We start from the raw sequence: 21840 nt of genomic DNA on the forward strand, positions 1-21840 counted from the left end.
ACCGCGAGTCAAACGTGAAGCGTTGACTTATTATTGCCGCTGAGCTTAACAACTCAGAAATCAAATTGAATAGCGCTTCAAGGTCATTTCAAGCAGTTTAATTTAGAATAGAATGACTAGCAAATTTCCCATGACATCAAATTTACACTGAAAGAGTGACGTTATGGAAAAGTGTTCACATTCTGTCGACATTTTTATCTACAACCAGTATTATCTATCAACAATTCAGTTTTGACATGTAAATCCACGTGACTAGCAGCATAAAAGGAGGTTGAAAAACTACCAAAAATCAGTTGCAATTTGCAACTTTGGTTATATTAAACTGACATACAGTGCGTATTGAAGAACCCTTTCTTGAGCGGTAAATTACTTGTTATTGTGTCTTGTTTCTGTAGATCATATTAGTGATTATACAGCCTAACTTTACTCTGACTTATTGAAAATAGAATTGACTTTGAAATTCTCAAATTTTCACATTGCGGAACGAAGTTCTAATAGATTGAGTTATAGAGCAGTTAGACTGTTCGTTCTTGTTTCAATCGTTTACCAGTTGCTTAGGCTGACTCCAGTTTCTTGATCGGTACATCTGAGAACTTGGTTGCAAAGATATACAAAACTTTGTTTTTCGCCCATGTATTAAGATTGGGTACAAAATATTAAAGGTAGCTCCACCAACGCAGTTTACCCAGCCTTGTTTATTTTTAAATCTGATAGTAGGTCTACTTAACGCTCATAACCCTGCAAAATTTTAGCTCACTGGTATTTGTGGTTAGGGAGATATAATTGAAAAACATCTAATTAAAGACTCACTGGTTATTTGAAATTTTGGTTTTTTGCGTAGTTGAAGCAAAGTTATTTGTTATTCAGCAAAGCTGAACAGTTAGTTATTTGACATTATTGAATATCAAGTAATGCAACGGCATTCTAGAATAAAGCGGATAATACAGTTCACAAAAGTTAACTGCACAAACACAATATCCGGAAAGGTTTGAAACCGCTGAAACGAACCGGGCGGTGTAAAGTTTCCCTTGACTTTGATAGGAGAGCAGCCGTTACATTTGGTCCACCGACCCGGACAGTGGAAGGCAAACTGCTGTCCAATCTGATGAAGTGAGTGCTGAAGGCACCACCCAAAGAAAATCAAACGAATCAACAGCGCAACGCCAGTGAAGCAGAGCGAAAGTTGGGAGTGCAATTCACAAAACACGTTGAAGAACTGACCTCGTTTAAACGGAACAAGCAAAGCAAAGGGCAACCAGGCAATGCTAGCACAATCAGCAGAGAGGAGCTTCAATTAAAAGCTCAGAGATACGACAAGAAGTTCCAAGATTTATTGGAAGAAGTCAACACCAAAACAGGGATTGGCTACAAAGTAATAGAAGATTCAGATCGACCCAACAAACTAAAGGTTCTCTACCAACAGACTGTTCACCTTCTAGAGGAAGAAAAATCCAAGCAACTGCAGCGTCGAAACAAGCTTGTACCCTGTCAAGCTAATTTCGTTGAAGAGCATCTGAAAGAAGCAAGGAAGTGCAAAGCAAGTTTGGACTATCATTGGCTTGCATATATAAGCAAAGGCACGCAACCAGCAAAGAATGCAGAGCAAAGCAACGCAACCCAAGCAGTGAAAGATAGCGAGAGCAATAACAACTACCCAACGAACAACCCAGTTGCTCAAACAGTGCAAAATGAAGCAACAGCAAGTGGCCAAGAGACGGAGAATGTTTCGGAAACATCTTCAGCAAAGCAAAGGCGAGAGGAAAGGATGAAGAAATTCGATATCGAGTTCGAAAACAAGATGCGACTGGAACAGGCACGGTTTGAGCGAAGGAAGCTAGAGCTGGAAATGCAAATGAAGGAACTGGAAACCAAGCATCAACTGCTGGAGGAAGAGCGTGAGCTAGAGCGCAAAAAGAAAAGAACAGCATTAGAGAACGATGATGCTCGTTCCCATTCAACAGGTGCTCGAGATAAATCACCCTTCAACTGGACCCCAAAGAAGAGAGATGTCTCAGACTGGGCCAGCAGTATCGAAAACCTTCTAACAACAGAACGATCAACAGCTTGTTTCGAAGTAACCCCTGAAGTGAACAGGCATAGTCACTTCTCACGATATCGCAGTTCACAAGACCGATCCTCAAGTGTTGAAGATCGATACGTTTCCCCCAAGAGCTGGTCTAAGATACAACATTGGCTATTCAGGTAGTAGTAGCCTACCAAAGCTGAAGTTGAACAACTTCGACGGAAACCCTCTCGAATGGCTGGAGTGGTCTAGTATGTTCATTGCTACAGTGGATCAACGACCAATACCAGACTCAGAGAAGATGAGCCATCTAAAGACTCTACTGACAGGCAAGGCAAGGTCAGCAATCTCTGGAATGGGCTATTCTGGACAGTTCTATTGTGCTGCATGGAGTATTCTGGAGAAGAAAATTGGAAGGCCAGTTGTGATCATTGATGCACAGCTGGAGAGTCTTCGCAAAGCAAGTCAGGTAAAATCTCACAACTCAAGAGGTCTGATCAGTTTCTCAGTTATTGTTTCGAACTTTGTGAATGTGCTCAAAGAGTACAAGCAGATTGGTGATCTGCAATTGAGCTCGACACTGTATATGGCAGTGGATAAACTACCCCAAATTCTCAAAGAGAAGTGGTGGTTCTATGCTGATGATAAAGATGAAGATTGGCCTGATTTGATTATGTTTGAAAAGTGGCTATCTAGGATAGCGTTCGTGCACGAAGGGTTTTCAGCTTTCAAGGAGAGCGAAGAGAAGAAGACCGAAGAAGCACAAATAGAGACAAACGGTTCTCGAAAACATCGAATTTCAGTGCAAGTTCGAACGTGAGAGAAACGAAGCAAACGCAAAGTGACCACTGTCCACTAGCTGATGGCACTCATAAAATATGGAATTGTCCATTATTCAGGAACTTGAGTGTGAATGATCGGTACGCAGCAGTGAGAAAGCAACGCTTATGTTACGGATGTCTAGGCAAAAGACATGCAATCAAAGATTGTAAAGTCAATGCGTGCGGTATCAATGGATGCATCAAGAAGCACAACCGATTGCTACACTCAGAAAACCAAATGGACGAGGGCAATCACGCAGTCAACGTAAGCACAGCAACAATCAACCAGAGTAGCTTTCTTCAGATATTTCCTGTCTCAATACAGAGCGGTGGCAACAGACAGGCTTAACACATATGCTTTTCTCGATAGTGGATCAACGGTTTCATTCATCGATCAAATGGTGCAAGAGAAGTTAAGATCCCTAGGCACCGATGTGACGCTCAACATAGCTGGCATACACGGAACGAAGGATCTGAAGACGGAGAAGGTTCCTCTCAAAATAACGGGACTACATTCAAAGGTGCATTCAATTGAAGCGTTTGCACACCCGTTAATATCCTTGCAAAACACAAACTACAATTACAACAAGCTGAAGCAAAGCTTCAATCTTTTGAGTGTTCTACCCAACAAAAGCTTCAACTTGATGGAAGTTGGCATCATCCTTGGTCAAGATGCTTATGAGCTACAACGCCCATTGGACTATAAGATAGGAGCACGAAGTGAACCTTTCGCCGTTCTAACAGAGCTAGGATGGGTAGTCAGTGGACCCATGACGGGCAAAAGAAGACAGAATGTTTGTCATTTCGCCTTCACTGAAGAAGTGAAAGTGGCTGAGAATATCCAAACCTGATGGGACATAGAAACCTATGCTTCCAAAATCAACGTCGTCAGCCAGTTAAAGAAGGAACTGCAGGCATAGAAGATGCTAGAGAATACGACGAAATTTACAGGCGAGCGGTACGAAGTGGGAATGCTGTGGAGGGAACCAGAGCCAAACCTACCGAACAACTACAGCTCAGCCCTGGGTCAGCTTTACTCACTGGAGCGAAGATTCCAAAGGGACACATACTTGAAAAGTTTGTATCAACAGTCAATAGATACACATGTAGAAAAAAGATTTGTAAAGATATTGAACGAATCCGAAGTGAAAGGCGCCTTCGGCAAAAAAATGGTATTTGCCCCACCATCCGCTGCTAAACCCGAACAAGCCTGGAAAAGTAAGACGTGTTTGCAATGCCGCATCAAAGTACAAAGAAGTATGCCTAAATGATAAGTTACTAGCAGGACCTGATCTGCTACATGGCTTGATTGAAACAATATTCTGATTCCGTGAAGGACCCATAGCCCTGACAGCTGACATCGAATCGATGTTTCTACAAGTGCAAATTCCCGAACAGGATAGAAACTGCTTGAGGTTCTTATGGCGTCCAAGAACCAACGAACCTGTTCAGATATACGAATGTCAGCTTCATGTATTTGGAGCTAAAAGTTCTCCAACTTGTGCAAACTATGCTCTCAAGCGAGTGGGACTGGACAACGAAAAAGAGTATCCAATTGCAGCAAAGGCGATACAAAACAAATTCTACATGGACGATTTCATCAAATCAGTAGAAACCCCGGAAGGAGCAATTGAAGTTTTCAACCAATTACAAGCTCTTCTCTCACAACATGGATTTGAATTGAGGAAGTGGGTAAGTAACAACGATGCAGTTACCGAAGCAACCCCAGAAGACCTGAAGTCAATCAGCAATACGAAACAAGTCGAAGTGGAACCCAATACGAAGGGATCCTCAGTGCTAGGACTACAATGGACCATTAATGAGGACAGTCTTCAAGTATGCAGAGGTACAAACAAGGAAGTTGAAGCACCTATAACCCAGAGGAAGATTTTGTCATTGGTATCTTCAGTATTCGACCCGATCGGTTTGTTTGCTCCGTTCAGTGTTCACATGAGACGACTTCTGAAAGGCATCTGGACTAAGAATGGGCAACATTGGGACAACGAAGTAGAGCCTGGTGACAAAAAAGAATTCCTGAGATGGAAAGAACAACTTCCAATAGTTGCTGAAACAAGCATCGATCGAAGATACTTCAACGGAGAAAGGGTTAAAGCCGAACTTCATGTGTTTGCTGACGCATCCGAAGACACGATGTGTGCAGTGGCCGATCTACGTTCACATCCAAAAGAGCACTCTGCTGACTTAGCATTTGTCATTGGAAAGTGCAGAGTGGCACCGATGAGGCATCTTTCATTACCTCGACTGGAATTGCAAGCGGCAGTAATGGCAGTGAGGTTGAAAGAACAGATAGTCAAGGAACATGAAGTGGAAATAAATAGTTGCAGTTTTTGGTCAGACTCAACTGCGGTATTGCAGTGGATACACAGTTCTCAACGTAAGCAACAAGTGTTTGTGGCTAATCGAGTAGCTGAGATACTAGATAGAACTGATGTTTCACAGTGGAAACATGTGAGCGGTATCATCAACCCAGCAGACATTGGCACCAGAGCAATCAACATTGAGGAACTCAAGAGAAGTGAGTGGCTCACTGGGCCGGCCTGGTTGAAGCGACCCGAAAGTGAATGGCCAGAGCAAGTGGACCTAATCTTTGCATCAGATGAAGAGAATATACCCTCATCAGTCTTCATGATACAGGCTGAAGAAATGAAAGCTGTTATTCAGTGGGAACGATTCAGTAATTTCAACAGACTGCTAAAAACAGCGGCATACGTACAGCGAGCATTGAACAAACACAAAACAGCAACACTCGTAGTCAGCAGTGAAGAAAGAGAAAAGCAAAGGCAACACTCTTCAAGCTACTACAACAAGAACAGTTTGGTGAAGAGATGAAATCTCTGAAAGCTGAAAAGGAAATTCCAAAAGGCAGCAAAATTCTACAATTCTTACCTTTCCTAGATGAGAAAGGACTTATTCGAGCCAAAGGCAGAATAGGCAAAAGTTAACTGGACTTTAATGCAAAGCTTCCAATTTTGCTACATTGGACGAAACGAGCACAAGGACAATCAACACGAGGGCACTGAGCATGTAAGAAACATTGTTCAGCAGAAGATGTGGATCCTAGGAATACGGAACGCCTTATGGTCAATCAAGAACGAGTGCGTTACCTGCAGAAAGGGCAGAGCACAAACGATTGCACCAGTAATGGCAGATCTACCCGAAGAACGGTTAGATGCTTCAAAAGCCTTTACAAATGTTGGAATGGACTAGTTTGGCCCTTTCATTGTGAAGATTGGGCGCAGGAACGAAAAGCGATGGTGTTGTCTGTTTACATGTCTAACTATGAGAGCGGTGCATATAGAAGTTGTACCCAAGTTAGACACAGATAGTTGTCTCAATGCAATAATGAGATTTATTCCTCGAAGAGGCAAACCAATTACAATCATCAGTGACAACGGGACAAACTTTGTTGGAGCTGAAAGAGAGTTTGCAGAGTACGTTACGGCATGGAATAAAGAAAGGATCGAAGAACATCTAATTCAACGAGGGATCAGATGGAACAAGTAATTGGGGTTCAACCCACCCGCAGCACCTCACTTTGGAGGAGTATGGGAACGGTTGGTGAGAAGTTGCAAGAAAGCAATGTATGCGGTATTGGGGAATAGATCAGTCACCAAGGACGTTATTTTCAGCAACGATGTGTATTGTTGAGCAGACTTTGAACGCAAGACCGTTGAATCCAGTCAGTTCGGACGTAAATGACTTAGAAGCATTGACCCTAAATCACTTCTTGCTTGGCAACAAGAACGTTTGCTTACCCTATCTACCTTGCGCAGAAGAATTTGTGGATCATCGAAACAAACTCATCTTCCGACAAACTCAAGCATATGCAAATCTCATGTGGGAGAGATTTCGTAGAGAATATCTGCCAACTCTGAATAATCGGAAAAAATGTCGATCTACAGCAAATGAAACCCTTAAAGAAGGCGATCTCGTTTGATTGATCGAAGACAGCGATAAGCGTGGATATTACAACCTAGGTCGAGTTACGGAGACCATCGATGGGTCTGACGATGTGATTCGATCGGCGATAGTTCGAACGAACGACGGAGTGTACAAGAGACCAGTAGTGAAGCTCGCCCCAGTACTACCTGGAAAAGATGTTTTCGCGATTAAAAACAGAGCCGGCGATATTGCGGCTGAGCTTAACAACTCAGAAATCAAATTGAATAGCGCTTCAAGGTCATTTCAAGCAGTTTAATTTAGAATTGAATGACTAGCAAAATTTAATGCTACATTCTACTGAAGCCATACAGATTTGTTCATTTTGTTCAACATTTATATTTAGCAACTATTATTAGTACACAATCGTCATTCATGAAGTTAAACTATAACTCAAACTCGAACTACCTCAACCACCAGCTAAACAAAACTACGACTTAACAGTATTGCATCAGATTCTTTGCGATAGGATTGCGAATCAACTTGTTATTGATACAGAATATTCGACAAAACTTCTACATGGTTAACAAATTTCCCATGACATCAAATTTACACTGAAAGAGTGACGTTATGGAAAAGTGTTCACATTCTGTCAACATTTTTGGGATTGCGAATCAACCTGTTATTGATGCAGAGTATTCGACAAAACTTCTACATGGTTAACAAATTTCCCATGACATCAAAAATTTACACTAAAAAAGTGACGTTATGGAAAAGCATTTGACATTATTATCTACAACCAATCACCAGTTCAGTTTTGGCATGTAAATCCACGTCACTAGCAGCATAAAAGGAGCTTGAAAAACTACCAAAAATCAGTTTTTCAATTTTGGTTATATTAAACTGACATACAGTGCGTATTGAGGAACACTTTCTTGAGCGGTAAATTACTTTTTATTGTGTCTTGTTTCTGCGGATCATATTAGTGATTGTACAGCCTAACTTTACTCTGACTTATTGAAAATAGAATTGATTTTGAAATTCACAAATTTTTACATTGCGGAACGAAGTTCTAATAGATTGAGTTATAGAGCAGATAGACTGTTCGTTCTTGTTTCAATCATTTACCAGTTGCCTGGGCTGACTCCAGTTTCTTGATCGGTAGATCTGAGAACTTGGTTGCAAAGATATACAAAACTTTGTATTTCGCCTATGTATTAAGATTGGGTATTAAAAATTAAAGGTAGCTCCACCAACGCAGTTTACCAAGCGTTGTTTATTTTTACATCTGATAGTAGGTCTACCTAACGCTCATAACCCAGTGAAATTTTATCTCACTAGTGTTTGTGGTTAAGGCATCATTGAAAAACATCCAATTTGAGACTCACTGGTTATTTGAAATTTTGGTCTTTTGCTTAGTTGAAGCAAAGTTTTTTGTTATTCAGCAAAGCTGAACAGTTAGTTATTTGACATTATTGAATATCAAGTAATGCAACGGCATTCTAGAGTACAGCGGATAATACAGTTCACAAAAGTTAACTGCAAAAACACAAAATCCGGACAGATTTGAAACCGCTGAAACGAACCGGGCGGTGTAAAGTTTTCCTTGACTTTGATAGGAGAGCAGCCGTTACACTTATTTGAAACTAAAAAAGTTATCAAAAAGTAAAAGAAAATTTCAAAAAATGGCAGAACAAGTCCTGAAATATAATCTAAGGAATGGAATGAAAAATTTCAAAATCTACTTGACCAGCAGATCAATTGAGCAATGCCAGCCAAAAACCAAAACAATTTCAAAAGTTGAGAAATTAAAACAAAGCCAAACAAACTGAATACAACTAAACTCATTGCTAAAACTCTTGAAGCTTTTATATTGAAGCCCGAATTCAATTCATATAAATAAATATGACCATTAACACACGCATAGGCCTTGATATTTTTTGGGCCAATAGAGATCTTAAGATCTTGGCCAATCTTAAGCCTTGAAAGTTTCATTGAATCAAAAAAATCAGTGAACTAGGAACAAGAAAATTTTTAATAAAGATTTTGTGAGATTAAAATTTTGAACAATTCCTTTTCCTCTAGCAACTATGCAGTAGCATGCTTTCAAACCCCAGAGGATCTTAGTTGGCCACTGAGGTGAGAAAGTTTCAAAAACTATTAATATTTGTGACATTAAAATGTTGAAAACAATTCCTTGACAACAAAAATTATGGAGGAACTTATTATCAAACCGTACAACCGCGAAAGAAGTTTTCTAGCTGCTGGTTTTTTAAAACTGTTATATATTGCAAACATCAGAACTTAAGGCACCCAGAGAAAATCAAGCAGAAATAAAAAACAGCCAGAAAGATTTGCAAAAGCGATCCCGAAAAACTTGTTTAAAAACGGAGGGAGAATATGATATATCGAGAAGATCAGAGTTTAGAGTTTAAGTTAAAATTTCAATTTAAAAAAACTTTTTTACCTGATTTTGGTGAACTAATTTTATTGAAAAATGGCTACTAAATTGAACCAAATCTTTCCTTCAAAAACTTTCATACGGCAAGGCAAAAACCTCGTTCATACTTAAGATGTTAAACAAACATTATTAGTTTATCAATATCTAGACGGTATAAAAACCTGTGAATTTTTTTTAGCATTCGATCATTTCAAATTCAATTATTAAAATGCTAAAACTCATCTTATTCGTGCTCAAGACCATGACATTGGTGCCCAGATCACCAACCGTTCGACAAATTTTGGATCTGCAGGATGCTGAATCCTGTACTCCGTGCAATATGTCTTTTGTGGCGAAACGTCGCGCAGAGAAGAGGGAAGAAAAACTCAACACCGACGGAACATTATAGGGTCTACAGTTAACAAATCTTTATCTTAGTATGTTTGGACAAAACGCAATTATGAAACTTAGGAGACTTGTGAACACTTAAGAAACACCCATTTTAAAGATATCAGAGTAGTAATTCAAAACTATTTTTCTCCCAAAGCGAGAGTTATAACGGCGGAAAGGGCTAAATTTCTGTCCGTTGTTCAGGGGGTTGAATATACCGTGATGAATTTTTAGCGCTCCTAAGAGAAGAAGCACGCAGTTTTGAATTCAAGACACTAAAAACAGAGACCACCCACCGGACAGGAGTTGGTAAAGATAATATTTACATCAAGTTTGAGAGACCCTGAGGCACAATTGAGACTAAAAGACAGCATCAAAACTAAACCAACGATGACTCTTTCTGAAATGACAGAAAACCGCAGATCAGATGGATGTCAAGCAATAACTTTTGCAAGTTCTCCAACAGAAATGAACCAGTTGTATTGAAGGACGAAGTGTGGATAAAAATTCAAAATAAACTTTAAAAAAACCGAGTGAAAAGTTACTGGTAGTAAAAGCAATGGTCACTTGTGTGATAGATGTGGAAGTAAGCCACACAGCAGTCAGCCCAGTCCGGCCCTAAACAAAAAATGAGCAATGCCAGCCAAAAACCAAAAGAATTTCAAAAGTTGAGAAATTAAAACAAAACCAAACAAACTGAATACAACTAAACTCATTGCTAAAACTCTTGAAGCTTTTATATTGAAGCCCGAATTCAATTCATATAAATAAATATGACCATTAACACACGCATAGGCCTTGAAACCTTTTTTGGCCAATAGAGATCTTAAGATCTTGGCCAATCTTAAGCCTTGAAAGTTTCATTGAATCAAAAAAATCAGTAAACTAGGAACAAGAAAATTTTTAATAAAGAATTTGTGAGATTAAAATTTTGAACAATTCCTTTTCCTCTAGCAACTATGCAGTGGACAAAACGCAATTATGAAACTTAGGAGACTTGTGAACACTTAAGAAACACCCATTTTAAAGATATCAGAGTAGTAATTCAAAACTATTTTTCTCCCAAAGCGAGAGTTATAACGGTGGAAAGGGCTAAATTTCTGTCCGTTGTTCAGGGGGTTGAATATACCGTGATGACTTTTTAGCGCTCCTAAGAGAAGAAGCACGCAGTTTTGAATTCAAGACACTAAAAACAGAGACCACCCCCGGACAGGAGTTGGTAAAGATAATATTTACATCAAGTTTGAGAGACCCTGAGGCACAATTGAGACTAAAAGACAGCATCAAAACTAAACCAACGATGACTCTTTCTGAAATGACAGAAAAACCGCAGATCAGATGGATGTCAAGCAATAACTTTTGCAAGTTCTCCAACAGAAAAGAACCAGTTGTATTGAAGGACGAAGTGTGGATAAAAATTCAAAATAAACTTTAAAAAAACCGAGTGAAAAGTTACTGGTAGTAAAAGCAATGGTCACTTGTGTGATAGATGTGGAAGTAAGCCACACAGCAGTCAGCCCAGTCCGGCCCTAAACAAAAAATGAGCAATGCCAGCCAAAAACCAAAACAATTTCAAAATTTGAGAAATTAAAACAAAGCCAAACAAACTGAATACAACTAAACTCATTGCTAAAACTCTTGCAGCTTTTATATTGAAGCCCGAATTCAATTCATATAAATAAATATGACCATTAACACACGCATAGGCCTTGAAACCTTTTTTGGCCAATAGAGATCTTAAGATCTTGGCCAATCTTAAGCCTTGAAAGTTTCATTGAATCAAAAAAATCAGTGAACTAGGAACAAGAAAATTTTTAATAAAGAACTTGTGAGGTTAAAATTTTGAACAATTCCTTTTCCTCTAGCTACTATGCAGTGGACAAAACGCAATTATGAAACTTAGGAGACTTGTGAACACTTAAGAAACACCCATTTTAAAGATATCAGAGTAGTAATTCAAAACTATTTTTCTCCCAAAGCGAGAGTTATAACGGCGGAAAGGGCTAAATTTCTGTCCGTTGTTCAGGGGGTTTAATATACCGTGATGACTTTTTAGCGCTCCTAAGAGAAGAAGCACGCAGTTTTGAATTCAAGACACTAAAAACAGAGACCACCCCCGGACAGGAGTTGGTAAAGATAATATTTACATCAAGTTTGAGAGACCCTGAGGCACAATTGAGACTAAAAGACAGCATCAAAACTAAACCAACGATGACTCTTTCTGAAATGACAGAAAAACCGCAGATCAGATGGATGTCAAGCAATAACTTTTGCAAGTTCTGCAACAGAAATGAACCAGTTGTATTGAAGGACGAAGTGTGGATAAAAATTCAAAATAAACTTTAAAAAAACCGAGTGAAAAGTTACTGGTAGTAAAAGCAATGGTCACTTGTGTGATAGATGTGGAAGTAAGCCACACAGCAGTCAGCCCAGTCCGGCCCTAAACAAAAAATGAGCAATGCCAGCCAAAAACCAAAACAATTTCAAAATTTGAGAAATTAAAACAAAGCCAAACAAACTGAATACAACTAAACTCATTGCTAAAACTCTTGCAGCTTTTATATTGAAGCCCGAATTCAATTCATATAAATAAATATGACCATTAACACACGCATAGGCCTTGAAACCTTTTTTGGCCAATAGAGATCTTAAGATCTTGGCCAATCTTAAGCCTTGAAAGTTTCATTGAATCAAAAAAATCAGTGAACTAGGAACAAGAAAATTTTTAATAAAGAACTTGTGAGGTTAAAATTTTGAACAATTCCTTTTCCTCTAGCAACTATGCAGTGGACAAAACGCAATTATGAAACTTAGGAGACTTGTGAACACTTAAGAAACACCCATTTTAAAGATATCAGAGTAGTAATTCAAAACTATTTTTCTCCCAAAGCGAGAGTTATAACGGCGGAAAGGGCTAAATTTCTGTCCGTTGTTCAGGGGGTTTAATATACCGTGATGACTTTTTAGCGCTCCTAAGAGAAGAAGCACGCAGTTTTGAATTCAAGACACTAAAAACAGAGACCACCCCCGGACAGGAGTTGGTAAAGATAATATTTACATCAAGTTTGAGAGACCCTGAGGCACAATTGAGACTAAAAGACAGCATCAAAACTAAACCAACGATGACTCTTTCTGAAATGACAGAAAAACCGCAGATCAGATGGATGTCAAGCAATAACTTTGCAAGTTCTCCAACAGAAATGAACCAGTTGTATTGAAGGACGAAGTGTGGATAAAAATTCAAAATAAACTTTAAAAAAACCGAGTGAAAAGTTACTGGTAGTAAAAGCAATGGTCACTTGTGTGATAGATGTGGAAGTAAGCCACACAGCAGTCAGCCCAGTCCGGCCCTAAACAAAAAATCGAGATAAAAATTACCAAACTTTGTGACATTAAAATGCTGATAACAATTTCCGGGCAAATAGAAACTAAGTAGTAACATATTATCAAACAGTTCCAGCCCCAAACAGGTTTTCCAGCTGCTGGGTTTGGAAAACTGTGATATATCGCAAAGATCAGAACTTAAAGTTTTCGATATATTTAAAACTTTTTTTACCTCATCCTGATGAAGTATGTTTTTTGAAAAATGGCTACTAAATTGAACTGAATGGTTGCTTCAAATTTTTCCACATATAAGGCAACTCAGAAAACTTGTTCATACTTGAGCTGTTAAGTAAACATTATTAGTTAACATATTTCTAGACGATTCTGTAAATTTTTATACTGATAGCGACTATAAAAACCTGTGAATTTGTGTACTTTTAGGTAATTTTCAATTCAAGTGTTAAATTGATAAGACTTTTGTTACTCGTTTTTAAGACCACAACAATGGTGTCCAGATTACCAACCGCCGACAAATTTTGGTTTTGCAGGATGCTGAATCCTGTACTCTGTGGATTATATCTTTCATCTTTTTGGTAATCTTTTAATTTATTTTGGCTTTAGTTCCTGTAATTTTTTCTAAGTATGTGTGGAAGAGACGCACCTTTGGAACTTGTGAGCCCTTCAAAAAACTACTAAACACTTCTTTTAAAGATATCAGAGTTGTAAACCAGAAGTACATTTCTCCCAAAGCGAGAGTTGTAACGGCAGAAAAGCTGTCAAGGCGTTGGAGAATGCGCAATTTTCTAATGCGCCAAGCAGAAGAAACACGCTCTTTTGACTTCCAGACAATACAAACAGAGACCAACCCTAAAGTGGAGTTCGTAAAGATATAGTTTATCTCAGGTTTAAGAGACCCTGAGACAAAATTAAGACTAATAGATGGCATCAAAACTAAACCAACGATGACTGTTTCTGAAGTGACAGAAAAACTACAGATCAGAAGTCGAGCAATGGTTTTTTCGAGTTCTTAAGAAGGTAAAAAAACCAGATAGAGTGAAGGACGAAGTGGAATACATCTTCAAAAAGACCTTCAAGATCCGAGTGAAAAATTCACTGGTAGTAAATAAAATGATGATCACTTGTGTAATAGATGCGGAAGTAAGCCACACAGTAGCAAGCAAAATTGGGCTTTGAACGAAAACTTGCAACACCTGTGAAAAGGTGGGACACTTTGCAGCTACTTGAAACTACATTGCAGTAAAAGATTATAAAATAAGAATGCAAGTTAATAACGATGCTGATAGCACTGTGACATCATCGTTAATCTGGAATGAGTTTGGTAAACCTCAGTTAAATGGAAAACAAGAATTTGCAGTTGTTCAATCCGACAATGACTTTGGGTTTCTTGGGAGAGACACAATACCTTAAGAAGGCATCAACACATTGAGTGCATCAACACATTGAGACTTTTGTTACTCGTTTTTAAGACCACAACAATGGTGTCCAGATTACCAACCGCCGACAAATTTTGGTTTTGCAGGATGCTGAATCCTGTACTCTGTGGATTATATCTTTCATCTTTTTGGTAATCTTTTAATTTATTTTGGCTTTAGTTCCTGTAATTTTTTCTAAGTATGTGTGGAAGAGACGCACCTTTGGAACTTGTGAGCCCTTCAAAAAACTACTAAACACTTCTTTTAAAGATATCAGAGTTGTAAACCAGAAGTACATTTCTCCCAAAGCGAGAGTTGTAACGGCAGAAAAGCTGTCAAGGCGTTGGAGAATGCGCAATTTTCTAATGCGCCAAGCAGAAGAAACACGCTCTTTTGACTTCCAGACAATACAAACAGAGACCAACCCTAAAGTGGAGTTCGTAAAGATATAGTTTATCTCAGGTTTAAGAGACCCTGAGACAAAATTAAGACTAATAGATGGCATCAAAACTAAACCAACGATGACTGTTTCTGAAGTGACAGAAAAACTACAGATCAGAAGTCGAGCAATGGTTTTTTCGAGTTCTTAAGAAGGTAAAAAAACCAGATAGAGTGAAGGACGAAGTGGAATACATCTTCAAAAAGACCTTCAAGATCCGAGTGAAAAATTCACTGGTAGTAAATAAAATGATGATCACTTGTGTAATAGATGCGGAAGTAAGCCACACAGTAGCAAGCAAAATTGGGCTTTGAACGAAAACTTGCAACACCTGTTAAAAGGTGGGACACTTTGCAGCTACTTGAAACTACATTGCAGTAAAAGATTATAAAATAAGAATGCAAGTTAATAACGATGCTGATAGCACTGTGACATCATCGTTAATCTGGAATGAGTTTGGTAAACCTCAGTTAAATGGAAAACAAGAATTTGCAGTTGTTCAATCCGACAATGACTTTGGGTTTCTTGGGAGAGACACAATACCTTAAGAAGGCATCAACACATTGAGTGCATCAACACATTGAGACTTTTGTTACTCGTTTTTAAGACCACAACAATGGTGTCCAGATTACCAACCGCCGACAAATTTTGGTTTTGCAGGATGCTGAATCCTGTACTCTGTGGATTATATCTTTCATCTTTTTGGTAATCTTTTAATTTATTTTGGCTTTAGTTCCTGTAATTTTTTCTAAGTATGTGTGGAAGAGACGCACCTTTGGAACTTGTGAGCCCTTCAAAAAACTACTAAACACTTCTTTTAAAGATATCAGAGTTGTAAACCAGAAGTACATTTCTCCCAAAGCGAGAGTTGTAACGGCAGAAAAGCTGTCAAGGCGTTGGAGAATGCGCAATTTTCTAATGCGCCAAGCAGAAGAAACACGCTCTTTTGACTTCCAGACAATACAAACAGAGACCAACCCTAAAGTGGAGTTCGTAAAGATATAGTTTATCTCAGGTTTAAGAGACCCTGAGACAAAATTAAGACTAATAGATGGCATCAAAACTAAACCAACGATGACTGTTTCTGAAGTGACAGAAAAACTACAGATCAGAAGTCGAGCAATGGTTTTTTCGAGTTCTTAAGAAGGTAAAAAAACCAGATAGAGTGAAGGACGAAGTGGAATACATCTTCAAAAAGACCTTCAAGATCCGAGTGAAAAATTCACTGGTAGTAAATAAAATGATGATCACTTGTGTAATAGATGCGGAAGTAAGCCACACAGTAGCAAGCAAAATTGGGCTTTGAACGAAAACTTGCAACACCTGTTAAAAGGTGGGACACTTTGCAGCTACTTGAAACTACATTGCAGTAAAAGATTATAAAATAAGAATGCAAGTTAATAACGATGCTGATAGCACTGTGACATCATCGTTAATCTGGAATGAGTTTGGTAAACCTCAGTTAAATGGAAAACAAGAATTTGCAGTTGTTCAATCCGACAATGACTTTGGGTTTCTTGGGAGAGACACAATACCTTAAGAAGGCATCAACACATTGAGCGATGAAAAACCCTGCAGTCAAATGATACAAAGCGCATGTGAAACTCATTCCAGGATCACAGCCGATCTTCTGCAAGGCTAGAAAGATACTTCCAAATCGGCAAGACAAGGTCAAATAGAAATTTGAGACGTTATGTACGACAGGGCATTATGGAGCCAGTGCAACCTGGTTTGGTCACAAATGCATCCTCGATAGTTTGGCAGCGGAAGAAAAATGGAGCACTAAGACTATGAGTGGACCTGAAACATTTACAGCGAACTCTTAGACGAGGATTATCCAATCCCAAACATGGAGACCGTATTCCACAACATTCATGGTGCCTCTTTATTCTCAGATGTATATTATAAAATCGAATTGGACGAGGATGCAAAAGAAATATTTACAGTCAAATTATCGCAACGATTGTTAAAGATGTGCATGCTTACTCAGGGCTTCCTCGTCATTCATCTTCCAGAGTTGCATCGAATCAACTCTGAAAAGACTCAAGGGTGCGGTCATCTTTCAATTTGGTTTACTGGTATAGGAACAACGAAGGAGCAATGCGGGAAACGAATGCTAGTGGTCAAAATTCGACTACGTAAGACAAGGTTGACCATCAATAAAAAGAAATCCAGCTCAATTTCAAGCGTTAGTTTTCTTGTTTACTCAGTTTCAACGGAAGAAACAGCACACGATCATAAAAATGATGGAAAAATCAGAAATGCAAAAACAACATCAACTAAGAAACAACTCCAGTCTTTTGTCGGCTTATTGATTTTTTATGGATAAATGATAACAAATTTGTCTACAAAAACGTGAATTTTGAACGAAAAGCGAAAAGACTTCTATAGATGGGAAGAAAACAGAAAACGTTCAAAAACATAAAAAATGAGTTATCCGTTAACCCACTTGTTCAGCCTTACAGCGTGACGAATAAGCGACCGTGCCCACAGACGCCTCAGAGAAAACAATAGGCGAATCCTCCCACAGGAAGGACATCCTGTCATCTATGTCTCAAGAAAGTTGTCAAAAGCCGAACAAAATTTCTCCAATTTTGAGCTAGAGGCTTTTTCAATCGCTTTTGTAGTCACAAGATTGAAACCATTCCTGCTCGGAAGGAGGTACACTCTACAAACTGACCACAATCCTCTCAAAAATCTCTTAGCACCAGACGAAGAAATTCCGAAAACAGCATCAGCAAGAATTACGAGAGGGGAGATAGCGCTGATGGGATTTGAGTTCGAATTGAAGTATACACCCGGAGAACAGATCCGCACGCTGATGCTTTTGAGCAGACTAGACTTTGACGACGACGATGACAATGATCGAGTCTGCTTTGCTTTCGACAAAATCTACTTCATGCAAGCCGACCTGGTGACGTAGTCAGACATCAGAAATTAACTGGGATTGGATCGAAGTTTCCAAGACGTTACAAAAAGAAGGAATAAAAAACGGAAACTGGAAACACTGCTTAGAGGCAGAGAAAGGTTTCGCACAACAGAAAAACGCCTTTACTATCCACAACAAAATCATACTTCGAGGTTGGTCCTTCCATTCCACCCAAACTAAAACCTCTGGTGATGGCCAAAACTCATGAGATGCACCCAGGCAAAAATCTTTGATATGTTAGTAAAATTGATGCATGCTAAGAAAACACGGCTAGCCTGAGAGAAAACAGTATCTACTTGACAAGAAACAACTTTGGGAAACACTCCATATACACTGTTGTTACGTTATGCACCATGGTAGTAGCTTATTGGTAGTAGACGTGGGTTCAGGCTAGATTTAATATGCGGGATCTTGCGGGAAATAGGTGTTCACAAACAGTGAAGAAGTACATGAGTCAAATCTTTGAAAGATTTGGTACACCAAAAACTTTTGTATGAGACAATGGTCCCGAGTTTGTAAGCGGTGGCCTAAAACAGTGGTGTGAGTCATTGGGGATTAAAAATACGAGTCAAACATCTACCAGTCAAGAGCAAATGGACTTCCCGAGCGAGCACTCCAAAGTGTGAAACAGCTTATCCAGGCCTGGACTCCAAATCTGTATTTGTCAATTGGTTTTTTTACAGCGGGCTTTGAGGACACACTGGAATACTTCCAAGACGCGGAGAAAACTCCTGTGGAAATACTGCTAGGAAGGAAAGTGAGTCTTCCAGCAGTCACTGATTTTAATCTGCGTGAACCCGTACTCATCAAATCAACGAGCAGATCATCAACAGTTCCAGCTAACTTCAGTATACGCGAATGAATGAACACTTTACTCAAACTACCAGAGAGTTCAAAAACGGCATTGCTTGTTAGTGACAACTAAATTGCGCGGCTGGAACCTGGTGACATCAAAAGTGAATCTTCTGATCAGTAATGTACTGACTCACAATCTGAGAGCAGTAGGGACTATATATACGTGGCATCACCCAGCTCCACTAAAAAACTTAAGTAACTGAAAAAGAACAAACTTCAGGGCCTCGAGAAAACCAAGTAGAAAAGACAAACGGCCAGAAAGATCGGAGATGCGATCCGTACAATTTGCTTAAAAAAGGAGGGAGGATATGATATATCGCGAAGATCAGAGCTTAGCGTTTAATTTAAAACTTTGATATAAATAAAACTTTCTTACCTGATATTGGTGAAATAATTTTATTGAATAATGGTTACTAATTTGAAATGAGTCTTTGCTTTAATTTTGTTATCGCCAATTTTTATCAGTGTACATACACAATAAATTTAAGCGGTTAGATTGATTGACCGTCACACCATCAGTGATGACTATAAACCAACTCGGTGATCCTCCCTGTAGATTCCAATGACATGTTCTCAAGATAGGAGAACAATGTGTTAAGTGCAGAAAACTGCACTCATAATTGCCATATACGGCATGGGGAAAACTCAAAACGACAAACATTTGGAAAAAGTTCAAAAATTATGATCATTTTGCTCGTTTATGTTTGCAGTACCAAAACATACAGGACATGAGGTCTTTGTTGGTTGATCATAAGATAGTCACTAAGATCATCCAATTGTAGTTGAATTCAAGGCTAGCCTCATACATCATTTTCAATACCCTTTTTCAAATTTGTAAAGAGAGAAAAATGGTCAGAAAAGTATTTGAACCTGAAAATATATAGCTTTGTTGCACGTAGTCCTTTTTGAGCTGTAAAGGAAAGGATATGCAACCCAAACCGTACCTCAACCCAATGTTTCAAAAGAAATGGCATGAGAACGTAGTTTCCTATGAGCATTTTTCTAACAATCAGAGACAAGGTGCCAGCAAAATATTGAAACATTGATTTTCTTGTGATATGAATTTCAAATGCTTCAAATCTATGAAACAATTAAGCACACAGATGTAAAAAGATTGAATGCCGTCTTCAAAACAATCTGCAATTGAAGATATATTTTACACTGATTTAATTCAAATTTCTGAATGCATAAAACAATGCTGACAACAAACTGAAATTACACCGGAACTTACTTTTGCTGGAAACTGTCATCCTAAAACAGCAGTAAATGGTAACTGATTATGAAAGAGCACTTTGCTGTTAATTATATTAGAATTTGAAACCGTTTCCGTTCCCAGCAGTTGATTTAAGGCTATCTATTATTATTTTTTGAGCCTCTATAATATGGTATATAAATTGGTGGTGGCTAAATTGCTCGACGGGTGTTTAGTCGGATTAAATTTGTTTCGCCCCCGGACCGAACTCCAGGTCAATATCAGTACTAGGCAAGTCTAAATCCAAGTCTTATTTCGTTTCCCAGTACGGGGCAAGTCTAAGTACAAGTCATACAAGTCTGGCAAGTCTTAGCCAAGTTTTGCATAGAACTTTGATAAATTCGAATTGCACTTTCGCAACGTACCACCATTTTGAAGTTCATTCTCAGTCACTTTCCCGGAGTCTTCAAAATTGATACTAAACTGGTACCAAATGATAGCAAGCATTACTGTGGACCCCGCGGGATCATAATGGGTTATTTCAGGTTGTTATGGTCCGTTTTCAGCCGTTTCAGCCTGTTATAGCCCGAAATCACGAAAATGGACGTAATTTGAAGCATATTTCAGATCCTGTAATTATGTCTTGAATTTCTAATTAAGGAATAATTGTAAAGAAGCCGCTGCTAAGGTCCCGTGCAGTCTCGGGCCCTATAATACAAAATATCAATCCAATGACAGCTTACAATCGGAATGAAACACGGAATGAAACACGGGTCAAGATCGGGCAACAAGATGAAAATGGCATAGTTCGGCAATGGCGGTGACACACTATCAAACAAAACAAGACCCCATTTTACCCTCTGTCAGTTTCAATTGAGTATTTTCAGTGGTTATTTTGCTGAAACCTGACAATTTTTTGACTTTTTTTGGTCAATTTACCGGCAATTTTTTTCAAAAATTTTGGCAAATATTTGGACAATTTCCGGACCTAATTTCGACAATTTTTGGCTAAATTTGGCTTTTTTGGTTCTATTTTCGACTATTTTTTGGCTAATTTTGACATTTTCCGGACCTATTTTCGACTATTTTTCGGTTGAATTTGACCTTTTTCGTCTAAAAAGTGGCATGATCATAGCTCTGATTCAGTAATGAAGTGAAACTTGCTATTTGACTTGCCCAGTACTGAAATTGACTTGGCGTTAGGTCCGGGCCCCACCCAAGCTTGGGGGCAGAATAGATCCCTTTAGTCAACGACCACAAAATGAGAAAAATATTGGCGGTGCAACTACGATGGATGACCTTACCTCGATGACAAAAAATGGTTACGCAAATTTCTCCTGCAAGAAATACAGCTTTTTGAAATGCTCAAGCATAGCTCCGGAAAGAGTAATATAATATCATATTATTATTATTAAAGAGTAATATAACCGACTAGCGTCGGTCGAATTTCTCTCAAACGAATAAAAGTTGAATTGCAGTTCAAGGTTATGGGGGCTAGTTGCACTCATTAAGGGGGGGGGGGGGGTGGGGTGCAGAAAAATGCGTAGGATTGCGAGACGAAAAGTCGGTGATGAAGTTTTAAACCTATCAAAATGCACAATAATAAATTATGCTTCTTCAGCAGTTTCGACTCACCAAACACGCAGAGAGATTAGAGACCAGTGAAGCTCAAAGATAACTGCAACTTAGTGTCCTCGGTCTACTAATCAATCCGAATTCCGAGGACGAAAAATCAACTCGGTCAGATGAGAAAATGAGCAAGTAAAGAATTGCATAAAAGGACCTACAGGAGACACCAATTGCCACAAACTTCTCGTTTGAGAGCAATTGACTGCCAAATCGTATGAGGGCAGTTAGCTAGAATTTTGTATAAGAACAATTAATAATTTTCAAACATTCTCATTTTGGACAAATATTCTCATTTTGGTTCTAGGGCAGTTTTGAGGTCCCCGTTTTTTACAACCAGGGTCAGGACAAAATACCCAATGCCATAATATCCAATTTGTGTCTCTTTGATTGTTTGGTTCCACAATCCGATTAGCGATTCGCAGTTGTTTTCCAAGAATGTTCTATTCTAGTTAAGAAAACAAATTG

At 38.8% G+C, this 21840-nt stretch overlaps 1 protein-coding gene across 2 annotated transcripts in view; it reads right to left on the reverse strand.

Annotated features, from left to right (window-relative positions):
* Positions 1–21840, reverse strand: part of LOC142351456 (uncharacterized) — a 285637-nt gene that overhangs the window by 239322 nt on the left and 24475 nt on the right. For both annotated transcript variants that reach the window (XM_075403485.1, XM_075403476.1), the window contains exon 7: positions 19786–19805. In XM_075403485.1, the coding sequence (XP_075259600.1) occupies positions 19786–19805 (20 nt within the window). The remainder of the gene's footprint in view (positions 1–19785; positions 19806–21840) is intronic.

This window comes from Convolutriloba macropyga, chromosome 1, assembly GCF_964194025.1.
Source record: "Convolutriloba macropyga chromosome 1, txConMacr16.3, whole genome shotgun sequence".
NCBI classification, from domain to species: Eukaryota; Metazoa; Xenacoelomorpha; order Acoela; family Convolutidae; genus Convolutriloba; species Convolutriloba macropyga.